The 15,213-nt window shown below is 49.3% G+C and overlaps 1 protein-coding gene across 2 annotated transcripts in view; it reads left to right on the top strand.

Moving 5' to 3' along the window:
• Positions 1 to 13,347, top strand: part of LOC125725203 (thrombospondin type-1 domain-containing protein 7B-like) — a 137,655-nt gene extending 124,308 nt beyond the window's left edge. For both annotated transcript variants that reach the window (XM_049001922.1, XM_049001923.1), the window contains exons 16-28: positions 1,294 to 1,427; positions 1,523 to 1,679; positions 2,662 to 2,803; positions 3,301 to 3,416; positions 3,927 to 4,044; positions 5,124 to 5,269; positions 7,162 to 7,333; positions 8,617 to 8,790; positions 8,978 to 9,073; positions 10,508 to 10,590; positions 10,915 to 11,107; positions 11,822 to 11,909; positions 12,309 to 13,347. In XM_049001922.1, the coding sequence (XP_048857879.1) occupies positions 1,294 to 1,427; positions 1,523 to 1,679; positions 2,662 to 2,803; positions 3,301 to 3,416; positions 3,927 to 4,044; positions 5,124 to 5,269; positions 7,162 to 7,333; positions 8,617 to 8,790; positions 8,978 to 9,073; positions 10,508 to 10,590; positions 10,915 to 11,107; positions 11,822 to 11,909; positions 12,309 to 12,390 (1,701 nt within the window). In that variant the 3' untranslated portion in view covers positions 12,391 to 13,347. The remainder of the gene's footprint in view (positions 1 to 1,293; positions 1,428 to 1,522; positions 1,680 to 2,661; positions 2,804 to 3,300; positions 3,417 to 3,926; positions 4,045 to 5,123; positions 5,270 to 7,161; positions 7,334 to 8,616; positions 8,791 to 8,977; positions 9,074 to 10,507; positions 10,591 to 10,914; positions 11,108 to 11,821; positions 11,910 to 12,308) is intronic.
• Positions 13,348 to 15,213: the final 1,866 nt, after the last annotated feature.

Below are 15,213 nucleotides of genomic sequence, written 5' to 3'. Positions count from 1 at the left end.
GAGCTGCAGTGCTAATGGATGTGTGGTGTTTTTCTCTCTCCCTTTCTGCTTGCCACGCACTGTTAATGCGGACGTCCACAAAGGCTCAGGTCAGTGTTGCTCGTTGTGTATGTGTGCTCTGCTTGCCCTAACGAAGCGAGTGCATGTGGGCGTATCCCCTCGCCGCCACCCCCCACCGCGGAATGGCAGTCACGGCCCACTTGATCCGTGCACCCTTCATGATGAAAAACAAAACTAAGTGCAGTTGCGGAAAGCCTCCCATCTCCATTCCACCTCTTGCCCCTCCCCCCCCCCGTGCCCACCACCCTTTCGGTCACTGCGCTTGTGTGGAATCAGCACACTTCATTATGTTCTGTTTAGTAACATGGAAACCCACTGAAAACAAAGCAAGGCAGCCGGACTTAGAACGTTTTATGTTTTTGACAAAAACTGAGTCGAAAGAGAGTAAAATAGAATATGGTGGGGGGAGCTGGGGGTGTGGGGGTTGTTACACTATGAAATAAGAGTCCCGAGTAATAATTGTGTCCTTTTAAATGGAAAGTTCATAAGCTGCAGTTGGTTTTTAAAAATAGCATTAGCAGCATTCGCTTGGACTGTTATTTGGAGCTAAATAACGATTAAAACTTGTTCAGAAAGTCGGTTTGTCAGGATCCGTTACCTGGAAGTAATGTGGACGGCACACGGAAAGCAGACTAATGCATTTTTAACTCTTGGGGACAGCTGTAACTGTTGGTGGCATTGGGGACATCGCAGTGCGTTACCAAGCTGTTGCAGGTGCTGGTTTGAGATTGCCTGCGTCTGTGCGAATAGCAGCTGTCTGATGCAGAGATCCACACCGCGCAGTGTTTTAATAGTCTCTGGTTCTGTTCGGAGTGTGTGAGAGAGACCTGGGGTGGGGTTAGGGACACCTACGGCAAGAGCGCTAGGATAGGAGGAGAATGTGCAGTGGGCGGGGCTTCTTGGTCTCGAAAAATCTTTATTTGATATTTCACCGAAAATCTCACATTAAGTCGTATGTCGTATTTTATGTACGTTGTTCCTGAGAAATTCCAAATGCACTTGTTGCATATCATTCACTGGAAAAGGTAGTAGGAGGTTCATACCTACAGATGATGAACGGGAGTCTTTGCTTTGTATGACCGGCATTCGGTGCTGTGGATGCCTCTTAATCCGAGTCGCTTAGGAACTAGCTGGCCATGTCTGCTCCAGTGTCCTTCTTCCCGGTGCACATGAGTGTGTGACGTGGCCCGGCCACATCCTCACTGCTTCCCACGTTTATGTGTGTGTCCCCAGGTGTATGAGGCAGTGCCGTGTTACAGTGAGTGCAGTGAGTACACCTGGGCACCAGAGCTGTGGTCGGCGTGCGCCGTCAACATGGTAGACACGCCGTCGAGCTGCGGGGAGGGCGTGCAGAGTCGCAAAGTCAGGTGGGTCTTCACCTTCCGCCTCCCCGCCACCCCTGGGGCCTCGTTGGAGTTAGCGGGACGGCGTGATGTTCACTGTCATACACCCGAAATTGCAGGTGTGTGCGGAAGGACGATGAATCTCCCACGGGTGATACCGTGGACAGCAGCCTGTGTGACCCAGAGGAAGCGCCCCCTAGTGCCCAGACCTGCTTCGTGCCGTGCCCAGAAGACTGCGTGATGTCCCAGTGGAGCCAGTGGAGCAGCTGCCCTTCTGTAAGCATCACACAGGCGCCACGGGCCCCGAAGACGTCCGGGGAACCGCCCCCGGCTGCAGAAGTGTGGCTCCACTCACCTCGACTTGTTTTTTGCCTCCGTGTATCCCAGCTTCTCCGGGGAATTTTTCAGAGTCTTTCACAAACGCTGACATTTTATCGATTGTAGAACCAGGCAGGGTATGGAACGCGGAGAACAGGAAGCAGGCTGTAAGAAAGCAGGCAATCGTGATGCATGGCTACAGAATCACTGGGGAGACAATAAGCCTTTCTGGTGGATGAGATCCTGGACACAGCCGTCCTTAGTTATGTTCTTTACCACGCCTGATACCACATTACACTGCTACTGTCATAACACAAAATATATTAAAACTCAGCTTTTCGTTAAGATCTGACTCTACATCAGTACCTATCAATTACATTAACGAGAGATACATTTTCAGGGTCAAATGATGTTGCGTCGATGGTTTACAACTTGATTAGATGTCGTAAATATGTGCTTTAGTGACGGAACGTTACTAACCGGCTTGGGCCGGCGGTGGGTGGCACATTGATGGACTGTTCCTTTGTTTAGTCCCTCTGCTGAATTAGCTTAATTAAGAGCGGAAAATTTGCAGATGAAGTGCGTCGATGCCCTTTGTTACATCAGACCGGAGATTCATGACCGTCACAGATTTTGTGAGCAAGGTTGCGTCATTGTGTCTGCTTACAGATAATTAGCAGGGTAGTTGACAGAGGGTCAGGCATGTGGATTGAGGTGAATTCTGTTCTCATTAACGACCCCGAATGCCCATCCTGCTCCATATGGCCGTGCCTGTTTTCACGCTCCCCAGCCGTCCGTTAAAGTCGGCTATTTCATACCTGGTGTCCCAGTCCAGCTCACTTGTCCACGCTGTCTTGAGACGTCTCGCCGTTGCGTATCTGCATTTAACTAACCCCCGTGTTGGGCCACCACGTGGACTTAATGCCGTGATCTGGTGCAGCCGTGTGAGCAGACCGTGGTGAGGACACGGCAGCGGCAGACGCTCCGCCTCTCGCAGACGGGCAGCGCTTGTCCTGAGGAGAGCCAGTCCGACAGGTGTGTCCTGAACAGCACCTGCTTCAACTACCGCTACAACCTGTCAGGTACGCACAGCGGTGCTACGGCGTCGTAAGTCATGTGCGTGGAGGCTAACAGCGTCAGGGCCACTTCACCCCATGCTAAGAGATAAGCACAACTATGCTTGCAGTCTCGCAGATATTAAGGTTGCCAGATCTAATGTGACACACACTTTCAGACTCTCATGCAAATCTTACAGCAAATCGATATTATTCCATTATAAACCTAAAATTAGCTACACCGAAAGCATTGGGGTCGTTTGCAAACCCTACGGACTATTTACAAGGTAATAAAAGTGTTACACACACGTAAATGCACAAGCAGACTTGACGCAAGTTGAAAATCGCTCTCCAGGAGGCAGACCGAAACTGGCAACCCTGATGGCACTGTTGGTCTCGCCTTTGAAATTCCCCCATTAGAAATCTGACATTCCATCAGATACTGTGTGAATTATAGAAAATGTTGGATCACAGGTATGGATCGCGGTGTAGTGCTGTAGAAGCTGTGTATTTATATCCGGCAGACTGGAGCACCTGCCTGCTCAGCGAGAGCGCCATCTGTGGGCAGGGGGTGAAGGTGCGGCAGCTGGACTGCGTGCGCAGCGATGGCGAGGTGGTGGAGCTGAGCGTGTGCGGAGAGGTAACGGATCCCTCTGCGTGCCCCGTTTATTGCCTGATAATAGGCGCCTGTTTAAGGTGACACATCACATGGGCATGACAAGGCGCATGGTGCTGAGCACAGCTGATCTGTCACATATTCCTGCTTAGCTGACGCTTTCAGCCAAAGCCAGTATTACCCATTCATACAGCTGGGTGTTTTCTGGAACCGTTCAGGCTAAATGTCTCACAACAGTGTCAGCACCCTTCTCTGCTTTGATCCGTCAGGGAAATGTTGCCTTGTAGACCATGGCTGCTAAAAAGCTCTCCTACGGTGGGAAATACAGCCATGGGGTGGAAAGGCAGACCTGAACGCATGTCCCTGTTTGCTGTAGTTTTCTCCAGGAAACCTCACTAGTCTCTAACACTGCCAGTGACTCTGCATTGCACTTAGCTGTGGGAATTTCCTGCGTTTGAGAGAACGCCCCCCCCCCCATCCCCCCCCCCCCCCGCTTTACGCCCTCTGCCTGGTTCCTCCTCCTTCCTCGCACAGCTGCTCCTGCCGGCCGAGTGGCAGCTCACCATGGCCTGTGTGGTGGACTGTCCCGTGAACTGCCTGCTCTCGGAGTGGACGCCTTGGTCCTCTTGCTCCGTCACCTGTGGCTTCCAAGGTACCCCCTCGCATTATTCTGGGCTCTTACCGTCATTCACTTCATGCATGCCCAATACGGTTTACTTACTTATGGTTTCTGACACAGTAATTGCATTTTAATATGGGAGAATCGCTATTTTAAATTTGAAACACCGGCTTAGAACACCATTTAGGATACTGCTGGCCCATGCTGGGTGGGGAACCCTCTGGGCATCATCTGTCAGAGTAAGCAGCAGTCCAGACTCTGACCCGGTCTGATCCCCCTTCATTTGACATCCTGTTTTTTGTTTTTGCACAGCAGGAAATAATAGCATTGTCACTTAGCACAAGTGACGTATATTTCTGGGGCTGCTTTAACAGAGTTTAGCTTTATACTACCTGCTACCTGAGGAAATTCAGGTCAAACAGCTACCTCTTGGGTTGCAAGTTAGTCCCACGAGCACAGAATTCCATCCGCGCCCCAGCCATCTAACAGCGACACTGCAAATTTCACATTGATAGCTCAGTTTCTTTCCAAACTCGTAGCGGCTCCTTCCTCCAGGAGGCTGACCCGCCCCCCTAGAGGAGCTCTCACTGTGTAATGCCGCTTCAGTTCAGCGCTCTCACTGTCTTCCTCGGACGTGCAGTGTAATGTCGCTTCAGTTCAGCGCTCTCACTGTCTTCCTCGGACGTGCAGTGTAATGTCGCTTCAGTTCAGCGCTCTCACTGTCTTCCTCGGACGTGCAGTGTAATGTCGCTTCAGTTCAGCGCTCTCACTGTCTCTTAGACTTGCAGTGTAACGTCACTTCAGTTCAGCGCACTTACACACTGCCACTGTAGTTGTGAGAGGACTGCTCTCACTCCTCCTGTGCTTCCAGAGAGCTGAAAAGGAACTGGGGCTCACTCTTTTATTTGCTATTTGTCAGTACTGAAGCGATCATGGAAGCACACACTTACATGTGTTGACATGTTTGCCTTATGTTACTTTCTCTGTAGTGTTGAATTTCCCTGAGCCAGAATGCTTACTGCTTGTGTCCCGGACTCATTCCCTATAAACACAGCCTGGAAGATACTAATTTGATCACGGGACTTACTGCAATTTAACCCCCCTTCTCCCAGGTGAGATGGTACGAACCCGAGGTGTGATGCAGCAGGCGCACGAACAGGGCCGGCCCTGTCCCTCCCAGCTGTCCCAGACCAAGCCATGTCCAATAAGGCCCTGCTACACCTGGCTGCTCGGTGACTGGTCCTCCTGTTGGGTGGAGGTACAGCTTTGCATCTCTTCTTATTTGAAATTGCACGTCAGTTAGGTCAGTGCAGTCTGTTGAATTTTGTGGTTGACAACAGCACCCCCTTCTGGTAGTTTGTTGGAACTCCTACTGCCTCTACCCTTTAGGTTCTTGGACCCCGGGTGTCTTGCAGGACCTTCACAGCTGGTTAATTTTTATGGTAATAATTCTGCATGTCAGTCACCAGCTGATACATACTGGTGAAGAGGTTTCATTAGGTTTTTCCTTCAGATTTTGAGAGTAATATGTATCCATAAAAACAGTGACTTGTTGGGTAGCAGTGTTGCCTCACATTTCTGAGGTCTAATCCTGTATCTGTTTTTGTGTAGCGTTTGCATATTCTCCTTCTGCAGCTCAAAAACACAGAGCTGTGATTGGTGTCTCCAAATTGGTAATAGTGTGTGATTTTGTGTGTGTGACCTGTGATGGACTGGCATCCCACCAAGGGTGGGCCCCAGACCTGGGCCTTGTGCTGGGCAGATGCATCTAATAGCAGCCCTCCTAATCATAATACAGTGTTTCCCAATCCGGTCCTCAGGGACCCGCAGACAGTCCACGTTTTTGCTCCTACCAGGAGCTGGGAGGGAGCAAAAATGTGGACCAGCTGTGTGTCCCCAAAGACCGGATTGGGAAACACTAGCTTAATGTATCAAAGAGGCTGTTTTATATGTGTCTGATTCTTGTGCTTGGGATGCAGGTCCCTTCTGTGCAACGCATCTAATATGTAACAGTAGCAAACCTTAAAGCGGAAATGTAGACGAAACTGGTGGCTTAATGTTAAGATCTTCATGCCATTTCCCAGCCACTGAAAACAGCTGTAAAGGCAGCCAGACCACAACAACAGATTAAAATTACCTCCACTGTAATTTCAGTTTCACAATTTCAATTACACATGCTACGGTAGGTTCAGTCAAGTACGTCCCCCTAACTCACAGTGGCAGGCAGTTTGGGAGCCTACACAAGCCCTCTGCTTTTGCACACACTGCTTCTCCCGTTGGGGAACGACGCCCTGATTGTCTGGCTGCATGATAAGGAATAGGGCAGGCTTTAATTGAATTCCTGCAGAGCTCACCTACACACTCAAGGGTCTGTTTAGGGGACGCAGTGTCATTGGGATGTGATGTGGGCCTTAATAATGAGCATCAGTGCTCCGATCATTAAAATCCAGCCAAAGCCATGTTCTCATTCCCATTGAGTAGTGGACCTCTCTCACTTTGTCTCCCTATCTCACCCTCCCTCTCTTTCCCTCTCATCCACCTTGAGCTTTAATTAAATGTGTCCGGGACTCCTGCTCGTCCCCAGAGTCTCTGGAGCACTGATCCAGCATGCCCTCCTTTAGTCTCACACACGAAGGCATTAGCTGTCCGATTCCCGACCTTCCCTTCGCTGGCCGGCACGGCTGTTGGACGCTGGATCCGTGAGCCGTTTCGTTTGTGCGATATATCTCGCTAATCTCTCCTGGCCGCGTTCTTGTCCTGGTCAGGGTCTTTGCTTGCGAGGTCACCCTCCTGGAAGACCGGCTGTGTTTCGTATTCCCGGCCCTGCCGGGAACCGGAGTGCATCGTAGAGATATTTGCACATAGGTTGGAGGCTGCGCTCTGGATGTGGTACATTTCCCTAGAGCACAACTTACATCCTCTTTAGAACCTCCACCCACACACTCATTATTTGCAAAGAAATATAATTTTGCTTGGTTGATGACCCCAACCATTTATATATGCTGACAGAGTGCCTGTTTGAATTTTTAATAAAACACTTTTGGCGTCACTCTCAGTGTTGTTGTGCGATTTGAGCTGGATTCCATCTTGTTCACAGCTCCCAGCCCAGTGGCTTCTGGGTAATGAGTGCCTTCTCACTCATGCCCACAGGGGGCGCAGTGTGGGGAAGGGGTTAGAGAGAGGAACCTGACCTGCGTCGTGCACGGAGGAGACCCGCTGGATGTTGCGTCAGCCAGGGCTGTGGGTGCAGAGAAGTGTGAAGACAGGCTGAGGCGGGCAGAGGGACGAGAACTGCAACTTCCCTGCTCGGTGCCCTGTCCAGGTAAAGGCCCCTCCTGTTGGGTTGTGTTCCGATGATCTTGAGGTTAGGTTGGGTTGGGATGGATTAGGTTGGGTTGCATTCTGTGTGTTGTGTTGAGTTAGGCTGTGTTTTTCATTGTATTTGGGTGTGTGTGTGTGTGTGTGTGTGTGTGTGTGTGTGCGCGCTGTTTTGTTGTGCTGGGTTAGCCCCCCTCCTGTATGCGGTGTTCGGTAGCCTCCCTCCTGTAGGCAGTGTTCGGTAGCCCCCCTCCTGTATGCGGTGTTCGGTAGCCTCCCTCCTGTAGGCAGTGTTCGGTAGCCCCCCTCCTGTATGCGGCTTTCGGTAGCCCCCCTCCTGTAGGCGGTGTTCGGTAGCCCCCCTCCTGTATGCGGTGTTCGGTAGCCCCCCTCCTGTAGGCGGTGTTTGTTAGCCCCCCTCCTGTAGGCGGTGTTTGGTAGCCCCCATCCTGTAGGCGGTGTTCAGTAGCCCCCCTCCTGCGTGCAGTGTTCGGTAGCCCCCCTCCTGCGTGCAGTGTTCGGTAGCCCCCCTCCTATAGGAGGTGTTCGGTAGCCCCCCTCCTGTGTGCGGTGTTCGGTAGCCCCCCCCCCCCCCATAGGTGGTGTTTGTTATCTCCTAGTGTTTTTTTGTCATAAACAAATAAGCAGTGAAACGTGCTGCACTGAAGAAGAGTCACTAAGTCATGTGTTTGGCTAGCTTCTGCCGAGACAGGCTTCCAGTCAGAAACCCTGAGGACAGAACTATTTTCTGAACACTCCCCAAGACTCATGTCTCGCAATTAGAATTTTCCTCGCCTGGCAGATGGAGCCTGGAGCCGGTCCTTTGTGTCATAGCCCTGCGGCGGACCCCACACCGGACATATTTTCCATAACTGCTGTTACTTGGTCAGCAAGACGTATCACGCGTGAAAGGAGGGATTATGCATGTTACGTAACATAAAACATGCATGGTGCAGAGCATTAGAAGGAGCCCATGGTGAGTGTTGGCATCCTTTTCTCAAGCGAGGGGTGGAGACAGATTAGCCTCCTTGCCGTTGACAGATGATGAACGTCCGTGGCACGTGGATTTTGCTGATGGTGAGTCAAGGCCCCAGATCTGTGGGAACACCACCGACAGCGATCCCCAGCCCACCGCCATCGTTTACCAGCCGTTAATCGAACCCGGGAGGCTTACGTTTGTTTCTTGCTGTGCTACTGGAAACCGATTGTTTATCTAAGGATAATGATCGCCGCTCCTTCCACATTGCCTGGGGCTGACTGGCAGCCGTCGTTATCTTTCCCTGACAGGAGACTGCCATCTGACGGAGTGGTCGCCCTGGAGCTCCTGTCAGCTGACCTGCCTGAATGGGAGGAGCTTTGAGACGACGGGCCAGCAGGCTCGCTCCAGGGCTGTGGTCATCCAGGTCCCGGAGAATCAGGACAGCTGCCCTCAGCAGGTCTTTGAGACGCGGCCGTGCAAAGGTTTGTGGGACCTGAGAACTAACAGCGTGGCAGGATGTAGTATCTGGGTCTGGTGACTGCATATATAAAAATGTATGTCTGTTAAGAGAATTTGGTTATTATTGCTATTGTGCAATATGTGAGCAGAATCTCCAGCAGGGTGTGCTGTTTCTCAGCGCATGACCACATTTCTCCCACGATGCCACAGATGGCAGGTGCCACAGCTATGAGTGGAGGACCAGCGGGTGGAAGGGCAATGAGCGTGCCGTGTGGTGTCAGCGTTCGGACGGGGTCAATGTGACAGGTGGGCACCGCCCTCGTCTTGCCAGGGACACATAAACACATGAATAAAGGGTCTTATTGGTCAAGTACAAGACCAAAGGAAGATCTTCTCATGGAATAGGTCTTCCAGAGACATATTTTTTTGCACTATAACATCAAGAGAAATTGTGAAAAAAAAATACAAATCTTGTTATTTTTTATTTAGTTTCCATTGAATAATCAGAGGGGTGGCATGGTGGTGCAGTGGTTAGCACTGTTGCCTCACACCTCTGGGACCCGGGTTCGAGTCTCCACCTGGGTCACATGTGTGTGGAGTTTGCATATTCTCCCCATGTCATCGTGGGGTTTCCTCCGGGTACTCCGCTTTCCCCCCACAGTCCAAAAACATGCTGAGGCTAATTGGAGTTACTGAATTGCCCATAGGTGTGCATGTGTGAGTGTGTGAGTGTGCCCTGCGATGGGCTGGCCCCCCATCCTGGGTTGTTCCCTGCCTCGTGCCCATTGCTTCCGTGATAGGCTCCGGACCCCCCGCGACCCAGTAGGATAAGCGGTTTAGAAAATGGATGGATGGATGGATGAATAATCAGATCACTTGATAGCAAAAAAATATTTTATTTTGTTAAATATTTTAACAGCTCAGCTTGACCCTTAACTGGACTGAAGCAGATGGAGAAGATGTCACACACATCTAAGTGGCAAAGTTCAGGTTCAGAAAATCCAAACCAGGATTTTGTTTCAACCAAGCAGTTAGGCATAAAGAGTCATATTCACAGGGTATTCAACTGGTTGGTTGACGCAAAATCCTGGTCTGGATTTTTACTTTCTGAACCTGACCTCCTAGAGCTCAGTGTGCGATGCTCTGCCTGCAGTCTGTGGTGTAGCCTCGCATTTATTTCATAAAAATGGAGAGATCAAATTCAGAAGTTGTTTCTGTGCCCAGCACTCTGACACTGGACAGGACATAGTCAGGGAACTGCATTTGGGCTCCGCCCTGCCCTCTGTGCCCTCCTCACCATTCAGCTAGAAGATTTACACACAAGCAGCTCACTCCAGCGGGATAGAGGTCCTTTCTCTAAGTGCTAAAATAAGGCAGCTTCATAAATGAACCAATGACAAAAGGCTAAAGGCTACAAGTAGAGTAATGTGCTGTAAATAACTGCTAAGGAGATGCTATCAGTATACGGAAGCTTCCGCGGTGCTCATGAGCCCCACCGGCACCATCTCCCACTGCACCAAAGACGCCACCCCCACCCCCCCCCACAGGGGACCCGAGGGGTGGCATTACTCTTGCACATTCTGACGTGCAATTTTCTGCTGCAAAAATTACGGCGCCCACAAGCCGATAGGAGGCCCTGATAGGCTCCCAGAGCCATCCGTCAGGTCAGGCGTTGGTCCGAGTGGCTGTTGGCTGCAAGTGGGAGGAGCTAACGGACAGGGTGCTCACTGCTGCCCACAGGAGGATGCGTCCCACAGGAGATGCCCACAACCATGAGGCACTGCTATCCCCCCTGCACCAAACCGTTCTCCCACTGCACACAGGTAAGGTCCTTGCGGAACACCTGCAGGCAGTACTGCCAGTGTTATTAAATTCATTCTGAGTGCCAGACTGAGGTGGGAAATTAAGGTCCAGAGAATTAAAATCCAGACCGAAATTTTGTTTGTTGGTTGAAACAAAGTCCTGGTCTGGACTTGTTGGAGTTGTTTTCTGGATCGGAGCTACAGGGATTCAATAAATCAGTCATTCAAAATAAACTGAACTGCAGTCTAATCTGAGTGCCTGTGACTAGATCAAAAAATGCATTAAAAGGACTGATCCTCCCCAGATGAATACTCATATGTTTGTGCCCCCCGCCACCCTCCCAGAGGGGCGTCTGCGGCTGTGAGGCTGGCTACACAGAGGTGATGACTGCCCATGGATTTCTGGATTACTGCACTCGCACCCCCGGGCTCGATAATAACAAGGCCGACGTCAAGATCAGCTCTGGCAGGTTCAAGCCCGGCACATCCCACATCCAGGAGTTCTTCCACGAGTGGTCGCTGAAGCCCGTCGGACCAGGTAGCACATCACTTTCCTTCTGGGTCGATGCTGATGCCAGCCCAAAGGCAACTGAACTCCCAGCTAAACAGTGGCCTGGTCACTCTGTCTATCCGTGGTATGGAAAATCTGCTTTATCTTGTCTGCGAACATCTCAAAGAATCTCAAAAATATACATCACTTAATGGACCGGCTCTCTTATGCAATAAACAGATGGGGTCGAATGTCCAGCTCCGAACACGAACCAGAACTTTTATTCATTCATATAATAATAGGGAGCATCACCACAAAGTGAATTCTATCAATCCATCCACATTCCATCCCCTTGACTTGCTCAGGCTCACAGGACAATGTGAGATCATTTATTGCATCTCATGCACATGAACATGGCCTGGAGCCACCTGCAGACGTGCACTTCCAGCATCTGTTTTTAATCGCTGGCGTTTGGGCTGCATCCAAGCCTCTTCACAGGTCGGTGCCTCACACAGCCAGGCTCCGGTCCTCTCCCTCACATTTGTCTGCCTCCCCACCTCCCCCCACACCCTTATCCACACCCTCCAGCAGTATGTAGGCTTTGAGGCTTTGTGTGTTTTGTCCACAAGGACACTAAATTCTGTTGACAATAATGGCTGCTGCCCTGTTGGCTCACAGGGGTGTGTTGAATGAAATGCCGCCTTTTTTTATAAGGGTAACGCACTAATCAGATACATGACATGCTGTTCTCCGATCGCACAGATGGCAGAGTAAAAATGTGGGTCTATGGCCTGACCGCTGGAGGATTCGCTCTGATCGTGCTGGTTATTGCTCTGTCCTTTTTGTTGTGGTACGTATCGCCGGAGAAACGCCTCGGTCTAAATCTCTTCCCAGACGCCACTCTGCTTTTCAGTAAGCCCAAGTAATAAAATGAAAAAGAGTATTCGTGCTTGCATATATAAACAACTATATTAATATCCTGCCGAACACCATTCTGAAAGATCGGCCTGTTTTTAAATCTAACTGCTGTTGTCTGTTCATAGGATTCTAAATCATATCATTGTTATTTCAGCTTTTTGCCCCTAAAACAACATGTACTTAATGAATGGGATTACTTTAGTTACCCAGAAGTTGCGAAGTATTTATTTTTATTGAAAAAGCTCACTGGCGCCCTCAAGTGGTATATTTTAAAGTTTGATTTCTGTGGGAAGCTGAATTTAAAACAAATGCTGTCATGTTTAATTTACAGTAAAACACCTGTGCAGAGTAAGAGCTCTTCTCCGCCACAGAAACCTCTGACTCTGGCTTACGACGGAGACGTGGACATGTGACCAGCCCGCCTGGATAAATCAAGGGGGCGCAAGTCCAACAGGAAGCAACAGGAGCAAACATATGCAACATTTCAATGAAGGGGACAGACCCAGATCAGCCCTTTGACACGGGGCTTGACTGGGGTGTTTGAGTGCCATGGACAGGGCGGGTTCTGTGAGGATGCCGCACGCTAACAGCACACGGAGTAGGGGGAGTTCCCCCGGTCCAAATCAGTAAACCCCATCTTGACATTTTCAGGACTTTATCAGAACCTGCCAAGGGATCTCCCTCTAACAGATGGACAGCCTTTACTTTTTCCTAAGGTGACTTTTTAATACTTAAAAAAATGACAATAGCCAAAAGGAAATTAAAGTAAAATTTCAGTGAATGAAAACAGCAAGTTTGCCTTTATGCACTATATTAGTGCCGGTTCACCCCTCCATTCTGATCAAACTTTGCCTTTTGTATTTACGTTGTGCTGCAAGAGTCTCTTTCTGTGAAGTTGTGTTCTTCAGTGATGCTGTCCTGAGGTGTGTCAGTGTCGCGTGACTTGGACTTTAAATATCAGACCAGGATGGCTGGTACCGCATGAAGGAGTGTGAGAGATGGACCATCGTCCGCGCGCCGGATCAGCTGGAAACGCGGGGTGCGTCTCATCCCATTACCCACGGATCCGAGAGCAAAGCTGCCCCTTTCTCCCCCGTTGACCAGTTCGGGGGGGGGGGTTTGTTCATTGATTTTGGCTTTTCGGTGTTTTTTTTCCTAGCTGTTGATTGCAGGAAATGGCTCATGTCCTAATCCAATGGATGGCTGTGCATTACCACACACAGTCCTGGAGATCGTGGAGCAGAATGATTGCTAAGGTGACCATGCAAATAAAGGGTGTGATCCAGGACTGACCAGCGACGTAGCCAACCACCTGTCATGTTTGTTATGCAAGGCGGGTCACATTCAGTAAACCATGTTCTTGACATAAATGGGCATCATGTCATTTTTATTTATTTTTTACTTCTTTTGTTGAGGGAGTGAGACGTTATCATCTGGCCATCCCGGAATACTTCTACTACATCTCCCACAATGCAATTTGGCACAATGTTAGTCATGTGCTTGGGAATATCCAATGGATAGCAGAGCTACACTCTGGTCCTAATTACTGAGTTCGCTCCTGTCTTTTGATTTTGCCTGACTGCACTGACTGATGGGGGAGGTGGCAGTGGAAGCCTAGGTGACTGTCCATCTGTGCTTTGCTTCACAGGAATGCCCTCATATCCTGCCAGCTTCTGTGTTTTCTGTCTCTGCGGATTATTTCTGCATCATCACATGTGGTCTAAGGCGTTTGAGTGCTGACGTTAATAAAATATTTAAAAAGCATATGTGTCTTTCATTATGATTATACGATCACACAGTTCTGATCATCATCCTGCCCACATCTAACCCTGGGTAAAGCATGATCTGTCGATTGTGTATATTAAAGTGAATCAGGTCAGAAACCCATCCTGCAAAAAGTGTCCTTGCAGTAAAAAATCTTTCATATCTACCTCTACATGCTCATCGAAACAAAACTGACTTCGATAAGTGTCCCAGCCGCTGGCATTCTAAAGTTTGCAGGGCTTTTCCTTAATGTTTTTGTCCTAATGAAGCAGAAATATCCATCCATCCATTTCCTAAACCGCTTATCCTACTGGGTCGCGGGGGTTCCTCCCTATCCCGGCAGCTATGGGCACGAGACAGGGAACAACCCAGGGCACACTCACACACCATTCACTCACACATGCACACTTACGGGCAATTTAGTAACTCAGCATGTTTTTGGTGTGGGGGAACCAGAATACCCGGAGGAAACCCCACGACGATATGGGGAGAACATGTAAACTCCAGACACATGTAACGCAGGCGGAGATTTGAACCCAGTTCCCAGACGTGTGAGGCAACAGTGTTAACCACTGCATCACCATGCCGCCCCATCGCAGAAATATTTTCTTGCAAATTCTATATTAATTCTATATTAATTACACACGATGATTAGTGAGACAGGCATGATTATAGACTTCTGGGGAAATAATTCACGTTACCCCCAAACCTTTCAGATTCCTGCGTTTGACAGCCCTATACTGATTGCCAGAAAATATTATGCTCGGGATTCATTTAAGCTGTTTAGGAAATGGGCTTTGATCGCAATCTCTGGTTTTAAACACATTAAAATCGAATGTCGATTCTCCTAAAGAGTGCTATATTAATTAATGCGGCGCAGTTACTATAGCACATATCCTACAGAGAAGCAGGCGTTAGAGTCATTTTTAGTTCCACGGAAATGACCCCTGTTAGGTTTCGCCTTCATCGGCCACGTCATTCAGTATAATTATGTCATAATGATTTCGGTGAAACGGAATGCGGCGCGTGATGACGCCCTAATGAATATTACCTGGTTATTTAAGCGAGAAGTGGAGATGTGCGTCAGTCTGATGTTTTCCCTCCCAAGTGGGATTATATTTAGTTTAGTGAACTTTTGAGGATCTGTTTTAACGCGATAAGACAGGTTCAAGCTTGGGTTTGGTTTTACCTACTATATAGTTTGTGCAAAGTTTCCTATTATCCAACGTAAAAATGAGGACGCCGTGCACATATGTGGCGGCCCTTTCAGCTTTTTATAATGCGGGATTTTCATTACTTTGCAAGGGCAATGGCGATCTGCCGTGAAGTTAGAAAATTAGATGTTTGCAGCGCTGACAACTTACCTTAACGATCCGCACCAGTCCCGTTTAAATGTGCCGGGTTTCTTCTGCGTTTTCCGAGAAGCAGCTGGTTATCTTTGTTTATGCGATCTGAATATATAATAACGCAGT

Source organism: Brienomyrus brachyistius, unplaced genomic scaffold (assembly GCF_023856365.1).
Source record: "Brienomyrus brachyistius isolate T26 unplaced genomic scaffold, BBRACH_0.4 scaffold62, whole genome shotgun sequence".
NCBI lineage: Eukaryota > Metazoa > Chordata > Actinopteri > Osteoglossiformes > Mormyridae > Brienomyrus > Brienomyrus brachyistius.
Note: the sequence above shows the minus strand (reverse complement) of the source record. Positions and strands in the feature narration are given on the sequence as shown.